We start from the raw sequence: 18,515 nt of genomic DNA, 5'->3' as shown, positions 1-18,515 counted from the left end.
AGATTTTTATATTTTTTTTCAAAGAAGTCTGCCTTATAGCAATATCGACTATGCGACTCGCCGGTGCATTAAATTCGTCCGGTAGGGAAGTTCCTACATACCGTTTCAATTAACCTAAAGGTGGGTTCTGCAATACTCAATTTTGTATAGAAAACAAGTATATAAACAATTAATATAAAAATACCACTTTTTATTCCTAGTTAATAATTGTTCTTATGCATCATTCAGAAAACTCTGCTTTTAAGAATGCTTTACCAGTGAACAGAACTCTAAGATAATATTTGTAAAAAGACTTACATGTGTCCCATTTCGTGAGCAGCAGTTGACACCATGGAGTATGTATGAGCGACATCTTCCACTATACCGAAACGGAATAGTTCTTCGCAGAGTCCGTTAAGGTATGCAAGACCTATGCGAAAGAGAAAAAAAAAAGAAACAGAAAAAAAAAAAAAAAAAAAAAAAAAACGCAGGCTCGCTTAAGTTTGTTTGCCGAGGCTCCGAGTTAAAACATATTTCAGCGATCATCTTAGTGAGATGTAAGAAGAAATAGGGGGTGTTTTTTTTTTAATTTACAGATTTGTTTAAAAAAAGCAGTGACAGCTACATTTACGCTCTATGTGCAGGTGACTTATACTGCCAGGGGGACATACGGGGGGGTGGGGGAGCTAATCGTTACATTCAGTCCTCTAATTAAGTATGATTTGTTAGTTAACTTTTTAAAGGGTGAAATCAGACATAAGGTTCCAATCAGAATCGTGCTGAGCATGATCGGAAACCACTAAATCAACTCTTTTTAGGAAGAAACAAGACAGGGGCAGCGTTTTACTGCGCTTTGAAAAAAGCACTTAATATGCACGCGTTTCTAGATTTCGGTTTCCTATCGGAGCGCATTTTTGCGCCCGCGGTCCTGCTCCCCAGTCCTGCTCCCCAGCGCGAAGCCACCCCCTCGGCTCCCTCTTAGGATGGGGGGAGGTTCGGCGCACGTGTGTTGTGCGTCGCAGCCACTGGAGAGCAGGAACGCGGGCGCAAGATGCGCTCCAATAAGAAGCCGACAACTGGAAGTGCGTGCAAATGGAGTGTTTTTATGGAACGCCGTAATATGATGCCCCTGCGTTATGCCCTTTTAAAAAGGGTGGATTTAGTTGTTTTTGATGATGCTCAGCAAGTTTCTAAGTGGAGCCTTATTAAAATTCACTAATTGAAGAAGGTAATTAACAAATCTTGCTTAACTAACCGACTGAACGCTACGATTAGCCCCCTGTACTATGTCCCCCTAGCCGTATTACTCACCTACACAAACCGCATAAGTGTAGGTTTTGCGGATATTTTCAATACTAATCTGTAAAGCTTGAAGAGCACTTCGTACTAAGGATACGTTGAACCATTTCCATCTGATGTTTTTTTTTTTTTTTTTTTTTTTTGAAGATTGTAAACGTTTACTGCTCGGGGAAAGAAACTAAAACAATGGCGTGAACTGAAAGGCTTGGGTTGCGCATTAAATTCACGCTTTCTGGACACTACTCGACGGCTATTCACATAGGAGAGTGCAGTTACCGTTGCAGTAATGTGCGACTGACGTGGTCTTAAGGCTGGTTCTCACATTTCCGTTTGGTTGTTATCTAATGCGCTGACTCATTTTGTTCCACGGTAAGCGTTACGCAGACTTGGTACAAGGTTGGGTCAGTTTTGCCAATAACACTTGAACATTTACGATCGTGCAACCAAAATCTCGGTTACACTACACCTTCACAATTAGCCTCCGTCAGATTGCGCACCTCGGCCGAAATCCAAACCCGCATAGAGTTTTTTTTTACAAAAGTACCAAACGCTTTAAATGATAACGTTATTTTCGCACCAAACAACGCGCACATGAAGATATTTTTTTTCTCCGAGATGTTCGACGCTGCCCAAACGGTGTACCTATTCAGGTGGGCGAAATAAGGCCGCATGCATACTTATTACACTGCCTGCACTTTCAGTAAAATACAGCCTCTCGAGCAGCGAATCTACTTCAGCAATAGGTACGGCCATTCACTAAGAATATGGCATGTAGGCCCAGGATTATGAAATAATCAATACATATTTCAAAGTGTCTTTCTACGGGAAAGAACCTAAATCAGTGTGGTGTCGTCGGAAGGTTGTTTGTTTAGTAGTTTGCTTGACGACATCCCAGAAAAAAAATAAATGCGTCCCTGCATTAGAAATATATGCGTTTCAGGGCTTAAGGTGTCTTGCATAAAAAACAGTGGACCAACCCACGGCGTTCATATATTTCTCCTGTAAAGGAAGTATTCGCAGGAAATATACCCGTGCGTAGTTTAAAGAAGGATGTAGCTAGAGCAAGTGGAATTAACATATTTTTATCACGTAATATAACATCATGCCCTGAGCACATATGCAACGCTGAACGGTACCCCGGAAAAAGAAACACGGTTTCAATAAGGTCTCGAGTTAACCACTTTTATTTGGCGCTTGAGAAGTACACCAGACAAAAACGCACAGACAAGAATATAAAATACATCAATTAGTTCGCGAAGAAGGCTACCTATTCTGCTTTGCTTACACCATCACGAAGAAACAACGAAAGAAAAACTCTCGACTGGCAACCTGGTCTGGATTACAGCGCGCAGAAAGGGGATGGTTTGATCAAAATAATAATAATAATGTTGAGTGTGTTTACACAGCCGGATGTTAGTCAGCCTGAATAATCTTCTGGTGTCTCAGCTGTAGAAGATAAATCTGGCCAGCGGAGTATAACCGCTAGTCTGGGGTCTTTAACGTGCACCACGCAGTAGTGAAGCACGACCGCACGCCGGTACGATGCTGATCCACATCGAAGCGGGTAGGGGTGGAGATTGATCCGAGGAATCTTAGGTTCTGCAGCGCGAGCTTACGCTCCACGTGCTCCCAGCTGGTATGCGTATGATAAAAAAACATGCTAAAAAGGCCCTCCTTTCTTGATGCAATAAGATAAAGTGCCGGGGCAAATTCTTTTCCATCCCGAATTCCAGATAAAAAGAGCAAAGTTCCGCTGCAGCTTTTGTAAATTCACAGTTGTGCACGTTATGACTTAAAGCATATCCCAATGCCTAACATTTAAAATGACGCTACAAGCAGCAGCGCACCAAAATATTGATAAATTTTACCTCCCTCATTTTTCTGGAAAACAGTGGACTACTAAACATTTGTTTCTCTACTCCGCAGCGACGGAACTTCCAAATGTTCAGTTTGCGTTGGCGTAAAAGTGATACCATTGAAGATATTAGTTTGTATAGCCCACGCGCGATGGCAAAGACGACAACACTTTTCCCATTTGACAGCCGCACTTGATAGCTGATAAAATGATTTTAGTTTCTTCGCCACTGCTGAAATGCTTGCCTAATCATTATAAAATAAGGCTTCGACGTCTGAATATGTGACCAGTTTGATCTCTCTCTACTCTGGAGCCTGGATCTGTCTATATATTGTTATTAGGAGCATTTTTACAAAAAGCCTCTAAAAAACTTCTAAATAATAAGGGCGATATTGCGGAGCCTTGTTTCCCGGCAAACAATACATTTTTGAGCGTTTTTGTACGTCCGTTAATTTGGGCGATACATCCGGTGTCTGCCATTTGAACAAAACACATAATAAATTCGCCCACATATACACGTTTCACTATTTTATACCATACACACTATTGTACGCGATTGAAGGTGAGATTAATAAAAGTGTTGTAAGCGATTAAACGTTTTGTTTTATACAATACACAGTGCGTACGATGCTCCTACTGTATAAGTTGCCTTTTGCAAATTATCCGCATGCTTGTGCTTGACCAGTGTCAAGGGCCCGACAACAAGTCAACCTGCCTACGGCAGCTTTTTCTTTTTCCTTTTGGGGCACCTATCATGATCGATGGAAATAAATAAAGTTATTATTAAAGTTATTATGAAGGTTAAAGGTCTGAAGCAATGCCACCTGATCCAGATACTCTTCACACAGTTCTAATATACATTTAGCAAATTAAATGTTCGTTACAGTACACCTTCCTTTAATGGATCAGGTCTGGTGCTCTCCGATTATTTCACAAATAACCTCCTGTAATAATCTGGCCAGGAATTTGAATCAATTCTTTATGATCTACTTTACTGGCCGCTATTGGTCGATAGGTCTTTATAGTTTTGTATCTTTTCATTATCACCGACACTTGGGATAAGCACAGTACGCTTTTATTTATAAATGAGGTTGGCGGTTTGACTTGCGTGCTTTAAGTACCACTGTAAGTAGGAAACCAACCATGGCGTTTTTGCAACGCTAATATATTTCCGCAGCCAAATCCTTCGGTCCTGGAGACCGTTTAGTCGGGAAATCATGGATTGCGGGTGAAAGTTCGGCCACGCCTAGTGGCCCTTTTAGCCCCTCCTTTATCTCGTCATAAAGAATACGCATAACCGCCAGGTACACTTGAAGCTTTGCGACATTCTCATGTCCCTTCTCCTGGAAGAGATTGGTGTAGCATTCAACGGATGCTCTCTGAATGACTTCGTAAACGCTACTCGAATAACAAATGCATTCTGTTTTTTTTTTGGTTTCAAGTTTTTTTCTTTTTACTTGTCCAGACTACGACCTTAATGCTTTTTAGTGGGACACTCATCGAAAGTATATCTTTCGGCACAAGCGCATGCAAAGTCACCTCTAGAGGCCTTTTTTTTTTGTGGTGGCCATTATGTTTAATTTTGATGTAGCTGAGCTGAGACGATGCAGCAAATCACTTTATTTGCCGATGGAAAGGCGCAAGGCATCTATGGGTTTGTGCCAATAGTTATATTTTTCGTTGGCTATACGTTTTTATTGTTGTTATGCATAAAAAGTTTACTCCCGGTTTCGCCGGCCAACCCAACTACGTCTTATTTTACCAAGACAAGCGTCACACGAAAAGGGTCTATACTTCTATGCTTTCTGTACGTGATATTGCCGCGCGCGTAGCTGGCCAAGTAGGCAGCGCGACCGTGGACTAACGGTTGTCGTGCTTGCCTCCCGCGCGAAGAGGCGAAGAGCCAGGGTTCGATTACTGGAATTACTGGTATTTTATTTATTCTTTCAGTTTAATGTTCTGGTGAATTCAAGAACATTGTTGCTTATTCTAGGTCCGAATGCTCTACGCGTCGAAAGTTCTACGCCGATTATTGCAGAAACCCACGCGTGTACATAAGGGGCTTCGCGTGACAAGCCAAAGCTAGTCTCGCCCAAGCGCTCGATCCTGCTGTTTCGCCGACATCGACGCCCGCGACGCTATCCTTTCCCTGTTTTTGTTTTGAGCAGAAGTTCGCCCCATTAGACGTTTAGTTTCTTCAGTTATTCGCCGCCTCATCATTTGTCATTTGTGACAACATTGTTCTTTACTAACCTAATGTCGTTCAATAACCTTCCCTGATATTCGCATTCGAATTTACGGACTGTCTCAAAATCTTTCAGAAAAGAGATTATCGTCGATTTTCTTCCAGTAAACTAACCCCCGGAACGCTCGAACGCTCGAAGTTTTAACGAGCATTTCGAAGATTGATTAATTTTTCAGGTGCGCTTCCATCGCCCTCCTGTGTCATACTGATCAGTTTCTGTACGGTTTCATCGTTAAACTCATCCTCCGGAATGCTGTCCATAAACTTTCCCACATCCCAGTAAAACTTGGACTTTTTAAGCTGCCCACCAATAAAAATGGAAACTAAAGCGTTATAATAAGTAGAACGTATTGTATTTCTCATGCCCACTCAATATTTCGATCGACACAGAAATTCTGTCAAGGTGAGAATCACTCGTCCAATGGAAATATGCAAAACGCAAACTTACACTGGCTCTTTGATTGTTTGCCACATCATGAATACAAAATATGATATCAATTGTTTTAAATATTTTGCGTATTATCATACTGCTGAATATTGATGCCCTAACTGTCGGTTCGTAAACGCAATTCAAGTCACACAACAGTACAACTTTCTTTCACATTCTAAGTAAGGCAGAATACTCTCAAGAAACACTTTTCTAGTGTTATTATCATTCGGCACATACACGTTAATAATTCTATTATTTACATTACTTACGTTACAGTCACAAACAATTATATTATAACTGTCTGATAAAACGCTTCCCACACCTGTATTTTCCAATTTTCTTAAAAATGTAAGTTTTCTTTGTTCATTCTAGTAAACCCATGGAACACAGAATATGTCATTCGTGCATTAGCGTCACGTTATAACTTGTAATGTATGGTTACCGGAAGCTATGAGTGGATTCGGAGGCGCTCCATTCAAAACAGACACTCGTGCTCCCCGGGCTCATCAAATATCAAGGCAACTTTAATCTTTTTCTTTAGTGCAGTGTGTCATGGGCATCATTTCGTAAGAAGTTTTTTACGCGTTCTGCTTTTTTTGTGGGTGCGTGTAGGTCCCAAAATTAGTTTGTGAGAGCCGTCTTGTCGTAACTGAAGTAATAGCGAAGGGAAGAGGTTTATCGTGCTCTTTACGGTATCGATTGACTGTTGTCTGAAGTAGTGGCGCTACATGCGATCTGCTCTATCCCTTGGTACTAAGATAAAACAGCGCACAAAACGTCGGAGGAAGAGACAAGTAGTAGAACGAAAGAGCGCTGACTCCCAACTAAGTTATTTATAAAGAGGGGAAAAGTAGGTAAAAGAAGCCACGAAAACAGAACCCCGCGTGAAGTGACGAAAATATAAAAGAAAAAGAAAGGGAAGAAAATATGTACATACATGATAGAAAAAGAATAAAAAAAATAAAATAAAAAAGAGAACTAATGGAAGGGGAAAAGAAGAAAAAAAAGTAGCAAACGACACTTTCACGCCTGGCCGGCCAAAGTTACATACTGTATGAAATGCGTTATTTCAGGAACGATGTTTTATATTTGTTTAGGAGACATTTTTAGCAGTCGTTTCAGGGAGTGAAGATATATGTTGAAAGAGACAAGTGTGCACGCAATTGTGTGCGATGGTTAGGTGTTTACCGAACTCCTGTGGGACAAACCGAGGAACATGAATTAGAACAGCGCGGTGGCGTCGCCTGAAACTAGTCACTTGGAGAGGAAAGATGGCCGAATGACCCTCCAGGCTTTCTCTTCCGGAAAGCAACTGAAAACGGGCGCGTTCCTTCATGGACACCCCAAGGCAAAACTCTACCAGATAGGCGATTTGGGGAACTTTCTAAGGGCCGCTTTTGAAATTAAGAACGTGGCGGCACTTGGCGCATTCTATCTCAACCACGCGTGAGTGTTCACGCAACATAATGTGTCGTCGTGCGACTGCCTGACTTCCCTCGAAAAGTTATTTTTCAAAGAGAGGGAGTGCGTGATCGTGTACCCCAATGTGACGGAGGCATCGCTTCGATTCCATTGGCTGCCAACCTACGTGAACGACGAGGAGGTGAGCGGCGCCTTCCAGCCCTTCGGCAGGCGTAAGAACACACATTGGGATAAATGGCGGGTGCCGGGTGGAGATTACGAGATCGAGACTTCGACCACTATTCTTTACGCTCATTCTTTACGATGGAGACGCCTGCCGCATAAGGTGACAGTCACCGGCTACTGGGTTCTTTTCTTTGTGGCGGCTTGACCGCTTCTTGGTCTCCGCTGTTAGCAGCTGGAACACAAAGGCCGTCAATGTAAGACACCTCGGTGCCGGGATTGCCGTTAGGATGGACATACCTGTCAAGCTACACGAACAAGATTAAAGGGCTCATGATCTCAACTGCAAACATACCGATGATGGACCACAAGGTAATGGAGGCAACAAATGTAGACGACCTTACCATGCTTTCGGCCGCGGCAGCGGAGAAAACGGCGACCACGGAAGACACGCAAGCGAGTGTCGCCACTAAGGCCGGTGGACGGACGCCGTACAGGAAGCTGCTAATTCGTAAAAAAATCTAAGTTGCCAGCTGATGTTTCCAGTGAGACGGCTGCACCAATAGGAGCTGAAACAACCAATTCGTCATCGAAGGCAATTGCTGCAGTGGGAACCTCTTCGCATGGGACCCGAATATCGGTGATTCAGAGAAAATTTGAAGGCAACAAGATAGTCCACGAAACAAAGCGCGAGACGGCAGAGGAAATGGGCGGCGCCCCGAAACACTTTCTCCCCTCTCCTCATCAAGGATTAGGGTGACCGGCCCAGCTCAACACCTACTAGAATAGGAAGGCCTCAGCGCTTGCGAGTAAGGATGCAAAGATGGCGGGTGGTACGGTCCATGCCCATTTTGGTATTTTGTTTGGAGGGGAGAAGAGAAAGTAGCCCTGCTCACGCATTGCAGTTGGGCAGGCATCGTCCTCGGACGCAGCCACTTATTCTTCCCGCACCATGGCCTCAGTTTGCTTTTAATTTCTAGAGCATCGGCCCAGAGACGTCGCGGCGGAGACGCAGCTCCCATCATCAGAACCACCACAGTCGCACCGGTACCGTCTGGAAGTACTCGGACCGGATTTCGGCCCAACTGCGGAGACCCTTGCTGGCCCAGAGGGAAGGCCACCCTAAGATTTCCAAAGACATTTCCTGTTGTTTTTAGAAGGGGGGAGATGTGTGGGGCAACTTGGGCATCCAAAGCGTTGGACAAGTTGGCCCGCATGCCAAATCGTTCATAGTCATTTCTAGCGCGAGAGGTCCAAGTGCATATTTAGGTATTTAGCGCGCAAGGGAGAGAACAAAAAAAAAAGGGTTACTCAAAATTATGTTTACTGACAGAAAAAGAAAGAGAAAAAAAAAAGAAAATGACCTACCGCGGAAACGTGCATCAATCACTATCCCCGTGGATGATAGTGGCTCGCTCATCTAGGCCCGTGTGGGCACTTCATTGTCTGCTGAAGGAATTATCTTTCGTTGTTTGACAGCGTTTCGGATTCTACACTAATGCAGTTCATATCCCCAAGAAGATGTGGAAGGCCTCCAGCAACTCGCGGGTCAATTTGTCGTCTTTCCTGCCCAAGATGCTTGTCTCGCCAAATACCTGTCTGCATGTGCACTCCCTAGAATGGATTGAAAGATGACCGCCAACTGTATCCCTTAAAAAGTAAACAAGCTCACAGAGTCGACCATTGAGGCATCTGTCCGTTTGTCCTATATAGCTCTTGCCACACCAAAGCGGTCTCTTATACACGACGCCCCAGTCACATGGAAGAAATCATTTTGCATGCTTCTTCGCGCACTGCACTTTGGGGTACCATTAGCGTGCGCATTCGTTTCAGGGCAACTTTTACTCTTTCTTGCGGTGGTGAAAAAACTACTTTCACTCCATAGCTGGTTGCAACGTTTTTGTTACATTGTGAGACATCCTATGCAGGTACAGTATTAGAACTGACCATGTTTTTTCTACACTGGTCTGATTCGTCTGGAAGCCTTTTGTTTTCTTCACCAGAGCATTTGCAACATCAGCCAATAGGGCTAACGAATAGACGGCTTTTGTTAGCCTCTCAGCTTGCCAACTGAATCTGGCTGACATATAATGAATGCAGGACCGTTGTAATGCACAGCGGTTAGAACTATGTCCCTCCTGATGTATTGTGAGTGAGCCGGACCATAGTCTAGGATACCTTCCTTGGATCGTAGGCAGTACGACCAACAAGCTCGGGTGACACCCAGTTAGAGGGAAAAATCCAAGAACTGATGTTCCCTTTCTTTGGGTGCTTCAAAGGTGGACCGAAGGCCCCCTCCGTTCTGAGCAAAGGTCGCCATAATACCTGCGACTTGTATGTCCATACGTTCCACATCTTCAAGATTTTCCAGAAAGTCATCAATATAGCGGGCGACCATGTTCACGTTTTTGCTTTCAAACGCACTTTCTATGGCACAGACCACTTCCCCCATGCGGATGTCACAGAAGACTATTGCGATGCAGGAGCCGATACATACTCATGACTTCTGCAGATAGCACCAATCCCGCCACCCAACTATCATAGACATCAAATAGAAATGTAACAGCCCCATAAAGCTCTCGATGGGTACCCAGCTGGAACTTCAGAATGGGAGCTCTCCTTTGGCTTTTTTACATATTATCACCGACGTCAAGAGCTGGCCATGTGGTAAGGAATAAAAGAGTTTCTCCACAGCAATACTGAATGCAGTTCAGAATTGATCCCACTTTTGAGTGGCAAGAGCTACGTAGTCGAAACGAGCAGATGCCTCATTGACTGACTCCGTGAGCATGATTACTTCTTGAAGGCTACAGTGGGAGGACATCTCCCAATTCATTGTATGGAGTGCACATGCTCACCATCATTCGGCGAGAAAAACATCTTGGGGAGGAACATCGACAAATTGACCCACGAGGTGCTGGTGGCCTTCCACGTCTTCTGTGAGGACAGGAACTGTATAAGTGTGGAATCCGTGACGCTGTCTCCGAGGAGAGAGAATTCCTTCAACAGTGAATGAAGGGCCCACACGAGCCTGGAAGAACGAGCCACTATCATTCACGGTGCTGGTCGTAGGTGCAGGTGTCCGCGGTGGATCATTCTGTTGCCTTCTTTTTCTTTCGTTTCCTGTCAGTAAACATGGTGTTGTGAATGGCGCTATTTTCTGTTCTCTTCTTTTTCTCTCCATTTTGTGCGCTAAATACCTCAATCTGTTAGACTACCAACTAGCCCAAATGTCAACTTTACTGCGGTCCAAGTGCATTTGGCCACGCGAGTGGCGGTCCGCTGCTGACGAAGGGCCGTCGCAGCGTATGCGCGGGGGCTCTTGGGATCGAGGCGCTGGAGATAGCAGTCAATAAATTTCTGCGTATTGTTAAACCAGTGAGTTGTGTCATTCTCTGAGACGGATAGTAGCAAGGAAATTCCTGCAGACTGACTTGGTCATTCCGTCAAATTAAATGAAGATGCAATATCATTTGATTGGGTTGATGCAATGGGAAATATTGATGTTGCTTACTCCGTAAGAGGGCACTGTAAGAGAGGAGGAATGAAGAGGAGATGGGAAGTGTCGGCGTCGTCACGTGACGTGAGGTTTGTAGCTCATGTGAAATAATGTCACATGGCCTCGGTTGTTCCACTAAATTTACCAGGGAAACGAAAGCGTCCTGTAAGTCGTGGCGTCAAATGTATCTTTTATAAATTTAGTATGAAACACATGAGCGTCTACTTGTATGGCATTAGAGGCTTCCGATAAAAATAACTTATGTTGTAAAACAAGTTATCATTCCTAGAGTGGTCAGATGGGCAATCATAGCTTTTGGTTTTCAAGTGTAAGTTTTGCGCAAAGCGTCATAATTGCGTGCTTGTGCCACTGGTTGTCCTTCAAGAAGGTAAAAATTCAGGCACATCAGAACATAAGGACAATTGCCATACAACACGTTTTTTTTTTAGAGGCAAGTTCATTCATCAATATGTTCACTTCTTTGTTTATGGCGTAGTACACAAAGTGTCAATGTTGATTTTACTAACCTTTAACACCGGCAAAAACATCTGCACCATTTTTGTTGGCGAGCTCCAACCTGTTGGAAATTGAATTGAATTAAAGCGTGAGTTTTATGAACTAAATTATATAAACCTACCTGTTGTGCAAAGGCAATAGTCATTATTCAAGAATACAGTTGAATCAAATAATACTGTATAATCTACTCAGTGCAATATATTTCCACAGTGGCTGTATAGCGCAGTTTCGACCAATTTTTTATTATGATTTTTTAAGCTTGGTTAGCAACATTTTTTTAATTCTTGATGTACAGGAACGCCATTCTCTCTTACATTCATAACAAAAACAATACGTATTTTTACTTTATTTATCTTCAACATAAAAAAAAATATTTCCTGATACAGAAACAAATTGCCACCCGGATTATTCAAAAATTAGTCAAAATGTGAGCTGAGTAGAACAGAATAGGAGCGGACTAACTAGGTAGGTAAGATCTTATTGGTAAATAGGGAAGTGAATGGATTCTAGGGTTTATAAATAAGAAAAGTAATAAGTAGAGTTCCATGTTTACGGTGAACGCAGAGAAAACCAAAACAAAAAATGAGCCACCGAGACGGTTTCAACAAAATAATCAATGAAAGAAAAGTGCGATGTCATTGAATCAGAATGACCCCAAGTTCATGGGAAGGAAGCATTGATCTACAGTTTTTGCTTTGAGTAAACCCGGAAGAGGGCGCCACTAAACTCTTCCCTGGGCTGCCTGTTTCTTGGGGAAGCACGACTTTTGCCGACTTCCTTTCTCTTGTCGCTGCCAGGACTTTTTGGAAGCGTTCGTGTTACATCCATATTTTCTAGGGGTCCATGAATCCCATTCATTAAATTTGTTCTTGTTTTTTTGACTTGGGCTCTGCTAAGCGGCGATGTTTGGGCGGCACCAAATTTTGACACCAAAAAACACCGAACATATAAACAAATATCCCCCCTTGCCAAGCAGAAAAAAACACCCCGCATTTTGAAAACAATTGAAGACCCTAGAAATACGGAATCTTTGTAAATTCAAGCACGTGGGGCTCTAAGGAGGCTTATTTGCACGACGAGATCCAGTATGGTAATGTGCTTTAACATAAATCTGGAGCATTAGTAATAATTCTTCCAGGAGACACTCCTGCCGAGACAAGCCGTTAGACACAAGTTTGGAGCGGGCGTGCAGTTTCACGCGAGCCGGGATTTGACCGTGTTGAGAAGCTGCACTCTCGTGGGTAACTACTGAAACTCCTCGGCGTGTTCGGCCAATGGTTAGTTTTGATGCAGAATGACGAAGATACTTCGCATTTTAGTTTTTCTTGTGTCGCCTCTAGTCAGTACCATTCAGATTTCGCGACAACTGGTATAACGAAAACAAACTAAAATCAAACAAACATCATATTACCATGATACCTCGTGTGAAGGTAAGTTCCAACCTTGATCTTAGTGTGACAAATGCTCCCACTCTTCCCTTTTTTTTTGGGCTGTATACAGCTCTTATTGGCGCTTTTTTGAAAAAAGTTTCAAGTTTCAAGTTTCTTTATTCCTCTTCAAACAAGAAGAGAGGGAGGAGGGAAAAAAAGCAGTACAAAACTGCTTTTTTATATTTAGGTCTCCTGTGCTCACTTTACTTGACCCCGGACAAAATGATTTGCAATATTGAATTTGGCCTTGTGTTGGGGGTGCGATTTTACCAGCCTTAGTATCTTTTCTTGATAAGAGACGTGTAACGACAAGGACTTGTCGTTACACGACTTGTCGCAAAATGTTAAACTAAAGTTTAACATTTTGCTATCCGGACGATACCTTCATTCAAAATCTTACAGGTAGAGTATTGATCCAATACAGGCTGTTCATACTCATATTTATAGCAATCGAACTTCTCTCACGACTGAGTCTATCCTTAAGTCCGTCAAGAAATTGTTTTGCAAACCATACTAATATATACATGGGGACAGCTCGGCACCATATGAATTGAAAGCACAAATGGATGTTTTGTTTACTCTCAAACGTTTCTTAACGTTTAAAATCGCAAGTTCGCAGGTTTACGAGGAAGTGATGCTTCTTTATTTTATTTCACTTTTCAAATTATAAAAATTGTTACAAAATTTGCCAACCAGCTAATAGCACACAAATTAGAATGTATAGCGTGTATAGTTAGGCAGAAGCAAGCGCAATAAATGATTAATAAGCAAACCACTTATCATGCGTTCGGACTGGCTGTGTGCCTTATCAATACGAGTAGTTATATGTCCCGCGCCATCAAAGAAAATATATCCTGGCTACCTATTTCTATCTGACCTTTATATGAATGGGGGCTCAAAGAATTACTTCAAAGTTTTTTCTTTCAAGTGCAGCTTTAGTATGAACATCTAAAAAATACGAGTAGTCCAATCTGAGTTGATAAAATGTTACAATCTATCGACCTGTTACGTTTTCCGAGTATTCAAGATGCAATTTTTATTAGCTTGTCAAATATTTAATATATTCGCTTCCCATTAGTTTGTCGTTGGCGTATCTCAAAATTAAAATTTCGTGTTAAACTAAATAACGGTCTAAACATTTTCGAATACTTTCAAAATGTTCAAACTTGTTTTACGCTTTTATGACGTTATAATTATTATTATTTGCGATGTGATCATTAACAGCCAAGCTAGCGGCCGGGACTACTCCGGCCAAAAATAAGCCAACTCCCATGTATTAAACTCATACACATTATTAATTTTGCTCCGCGCTACTTTTCACTTACATTCAAATAATCCACATAATTTCTTTCTTGCATTCATGATAGCATATTTATCTAGTTTTTTTTACTAGAAACCATGTGAGACTATATTTCGGTGTGGCCAACTCATGTTCTATAAGGATCATACTTATTTCTTGTATAATTTGTACAATATAATTATAGAAGTAATGCAAATCATGTAGAATATAGTTTTTATATCATATTTTGTTTAGTAGATTCCGCACGGCGCACAACAAACGAAGACAAAGTAGAACGGGTAACACAGGACAAGCAGTTACTCTCAACTAAAGTTTTTATTGCAAATAAACGCCGAAGTAAAAAAACAGCATTCCACGTCATCATGGTCAACTCAGCATGTGTACACATAACTGATCTCTTTACTATACAGAAGGACCGATGATCGGCTTACACATCGCTCAGTTCCTTCTTTTTTGATTGTGCAAGTCTCTAAAAGTTTCGTAGTCGCCTGATCTCCACCCGTTCGAGCCATCGTGACGCGATGGAAGTTGGGTTGATATCCATAATCTACCCAATGAATCAGCTTCATTTGCCGCTTCATTGTACAGTTTGTGGATGCCAGCCCAACTTCCATCACGTCAAGATTGCTGGGATTGGGGGGGGGGGGGGGGAGATGAAATGACAAGGGAAATTTTAGAAGTCTAGACGACCAAAAAAGAAGGGACTGGGCAATGTGGAAGGCAAACATCGGTCCCACATAACAAGGAGAACTCACATCTGGACACGGGCTGAATTGGCCATGATAGTGCGGAATGCTGTTGTTTACTTCGGTGTTTATTTTGAATAAAATTTTCAGCTGAAAGTAAGCGCTTACCCTGTGTACCTCCTTCTACTTCGTTTCTTGTGGGCTGCGTCGAATCTACTAAGCATAATGCTACTAGCCCGCATCGCCACCCTAATTCATTATGTATGTTCGTATAGGTTTCTTTAACATATTTATATATTTGACTAGTTTTCTTACCCTGTGACGAGCATCGCTGCGTCGCACGTCGCGTTCCAGTATTTCTTAGCAAACTGGGTTAATGTTTTTTGAGGTGAGGTATAGAATTTGAATGGATTAGCGGGGTTGGTTGGATCTGAAACTAAAATATGTCGCAGAAAGTCTTTCCCCTGAAAATAATAGAAGGCGCGATTAGATTTCATTCACACTGCTTTAAAATGTAAGAAATATGGTTATCAAATGAGACCCACCACGTCCTTAGTTATATTTACGATGAGCAGTTGTACTTTCGGGTTGCTTGCGTTTGAATATCTGATGTTCACCTTAAGCAAAAATGACAGCTTTAATTATATAATTCTATTTAGCATTTGAGCATAAAGATTTATTTAGCATAATCTTTTTTTGCTATTCTTGAAAGATCAGTCACGATCGACCGCTCGAACCGCATACTTAGTATACACAGTATGTTTCCCGTGGTAAGGCACCAAGGAATCGACAAATGTGTTTACCTTTTTCGGCTAAGCTTTCACTACCTTCGGTCGGTTAGTAAACTAAAACGTTCACATTTATTTTTGCTAGTTAATGACTGAATATTTAGAGTACCTTGCTTTTTCTTCCAAAGCGATCCATCCTTTATACTCCTGCAGAGGTAAGAGACCTGGACGGTTTGTTTAGAGCTAGACTCTCGCGTTTTAAGCCCTATAAATGTTTCCAGTACTGGATAAACAAAGGTAATAAATAAAAAATTGACCTGCCAGACAAAATTTATAGTCTATGTTTTTTCGAATCCATTTATAATGAATAAAGTTTTAAATCCCTTCGCTGTCATATGGGCTATGAGGATATCACAACAATCTTGTACTGACAAGTCATTACCCTTTTTTGGTTTCATTGAAATATTCCCATCAAGACTGCCATAGTGATGCATAGAGCAATAGAAATTTAACTAATCTATACAAATTTGGTTTCACGATATAATACCTGAGTAAGGTGAGAAAAAAAAACATTATTGCCGTCGTCGCCTAAACTGTGGTGAGTGGTGCACAATCTGCGGCAATCTGAGCTGACCTAATTCAGTGTTTGCCGAATCAAACAAAGTCCTCTCTGGGGTGCCTCCGGCATGGTATACTATGAAGCGGACTTCAACATTGCAAGAAAAGAGCGGATCGTAGTTTATTCGAAGATACTTTTCGACACCTTAACTTAATTTGGGCTCCCCGCATGACTTTTGTTGCGCCCCGGACTGAACGACGCCGGCACGCTGATTTTGCAGCACTCTGTTCATTGCGCTGAATCATGCATTGACTCCCAGGTAGAAAACTTGAATGGGAACGCAAATTGGAAAATAATAATAATAATAAAAAAATGGAAAGTAAATCAGAACGCAGAATACATACCGTTGCCAAAGAAGTGGCGATATATGTTACAAGCTGTGTATCGTTATCAAAGTTTTCGTAAAAGTACTTGTCGACGACAATTAGTATTTCAATCAAAAATGGGTCTGGAACTTGTACTTGTCTCGGAGTGCCTGTAAAAGTTGAAATGAGTTACACTGAATGTTGCAGACACGATTGGCGCTCCTAAAGCGCAAACTGCAGATCGTGAAACTGGGCCAGACAAGTCAGTGTGGAGTAGTATGTTCATCTGGGAAAACCAAAAACACAGCGCAATTTTATTCTATATTACGCTTGGCGCTGCTTCGATTTCTGGAAGAGCGAATTATGGTAAGTTGCATCACTGAGTTTAGAATGATCAATGTTGACAAAGTGCTTAGAAACCTCGTAGCAGTTTTAGGTGCTTATCTTAATATTTCTATCGAGGATATGGTTTCTTTTATCAGCTGCCTAGTAAATACATCCACTGGTTTCGATGTACTTGTCTGTGAATAGGTAGAAGCGGAAAATATTGGAGACATCTACTTTTCAACACTCCGAATATACCAGACATGCAATATTTGTATTAAGTTCCTTTTTTCTCGCAATATTTCTATCTAGTTAATTTTTATGCAAAAGTCTTCTTTTTTAAATGACCCTCCTTCCGACGGAAACTGCATGACACTATTGACTTTGAAGCAATATACATTTGTATACAACCTTGATTCCGAAGTTGGTAGCATCGTAAGTAGTGCTCGCGAAATAAAAAAAAAAAACACAAAAAATCAAGTCTTCGTTTAAGATCTTCAATGGCATAGCGGCATGCGGATATGTAGGGATATATCAACGAAACAAATATTTTACATTGTTTACCTTTTTTAGGTAATGATGCTCTCTAATTTAGCACACCTCAAGCACATTTAGACCCCATTAAGTGAGTAACACTCTAAGTCCTAGACAGTCATTTAATTATTTTATAAAATTAACTTACTAAACGTAAGTCCATTAGATCGCTTTTCCAGTTGAATGTTCCTTGTTTCTGCAACATGTGGAGAAATTATTTCTTCTAATTTGAATACTAGACGGTTAACCAAATTAATATGGCTGGGAACTTGATAGATTAACCCACCGATTAATGAAGTATTGTTGTAATCGCGAATATTTTTTTCTAACTGGTTAATCGATTAAATTATGTGAAACATCGAAATTATGAATTCATCGCTTTCAATACGCAGACGTAGTCGAGTGCACGTGAATGAAGGCAAACTTTACGTGAAGTTTTGTACTAAAGTGAATGGTACGGGCGAGATTGGTAACTCTAATCAAGTGGAGAAGGCTAACGTGGCCCAGCCACTTTAACGGCGCGCGAGTGTCCCTTTACCGCAGCAGATGTTATTGCGAACAACCAAAGCAGCTCGCCATTGCCGGAGAATATCAAGGAACAACCTCTTTGAATCTGCGGCGGAATTAATATTCTGTGACTATGGGTGCCTTTTGACTCTTTTCAGCTGCGCATTAAGGTTGGTGTAAGATCCGAAAATGTATTTTTACTACGTTTATCTCATATTGAGCAAAGGTTAAGCAAAAATATAGGTTTTTATTTTGTTTCGTCATTATTTATGCCAATAAAGAAAACAATTAATCGACTACAATTATGCAAATGAAGGGTGGCGTTTAATCGGGTAGGACTTTTAAATGACGCCCGGCCCTATAAATGAATAAAAATCCGATTAGGTGTTTGGAGCTGTGTGCTTTACGTCTCGTTTTCTCGAGCTCATGGGTTAAAATGCCAGTAATGAATGAACTTGCAGGCACACTTGCTTCAGCTTCAATATGTGATAGAGCGTCACTACTCAGGTATTTATCATTCACATGTTTTATATTATTTTCGACGACATTTATGAGGATAGAGATAATATAAAATATTAGGCTTGCGTTATTTAGTGTCAGAGTCACACAGTTTTTATATTATTCATAGAGACTCAAGAAACGCAAATCTATCTATGTTACCGAAAATCGCTGCTG

General features: G+C 41.6%; 1 protein-coding gene across 1 annotated transcript in view; it reads right to left on the bottom strand.

The window, feature by feature from the left end:
• Window positions 1–18,515, bottom strand: part of LOC115309410 (venom metalloproteinase antarease-like TtrivMP_A) — a 102,043-nt gene that overhangs the window by 43,665 nt on the left and 39,863 nt on the right. The window contains exons 5-10 of the mRNA XM_029967664.2: window positions 17,482–17,529; window positions 16,515–16,645; window positions 15,369–15,440; window positions 15,139–15,287; window positions 11,419–11,468; window positions 298–409 (exon numbers count right to left, since the gene is read on the bottom strand). Coding sequence (XP_029823524.2) covers window positions 298–409; window positions 11,419–11,468; window positions 15,139–15,287; window positions 15,369–15,440; window positions 16,515–16,645; window positions 17,482–17,529 — 562 coding nt within the window. The remainder of the gene's footprint in view (window positions 1–297; window positions 410–11,418; window positions 11,469–15,138; window positions 15,288–15,368; window positions 15,441–16,514; window positions 16,646–17,481; window positions 17,530–18,515) is intronic.

This window comes from Ixodes scapularis, unplaced genomic scaffold, assembly GCF_016920785.2.
Source record: "Ixodes scapularis isolate PalLabHiFi unplaced genomic scaffold, ASM1692078v2 PGA_scaffold4__175_contigs__length_147842914, whole genome shotgun sequence".
Taxonomy (NCBI): Eukaryota; Metazoa; Arthropoda; class Arachnida; order Ixodida; family Ixodidae; genus Ixodes; species Ixodes scapularis.
The sequence above is the reverse complement of the archived record's forward strand: the minus strand, read 5'-3'. Positions and strand labels throughout refer to the sequence as shown.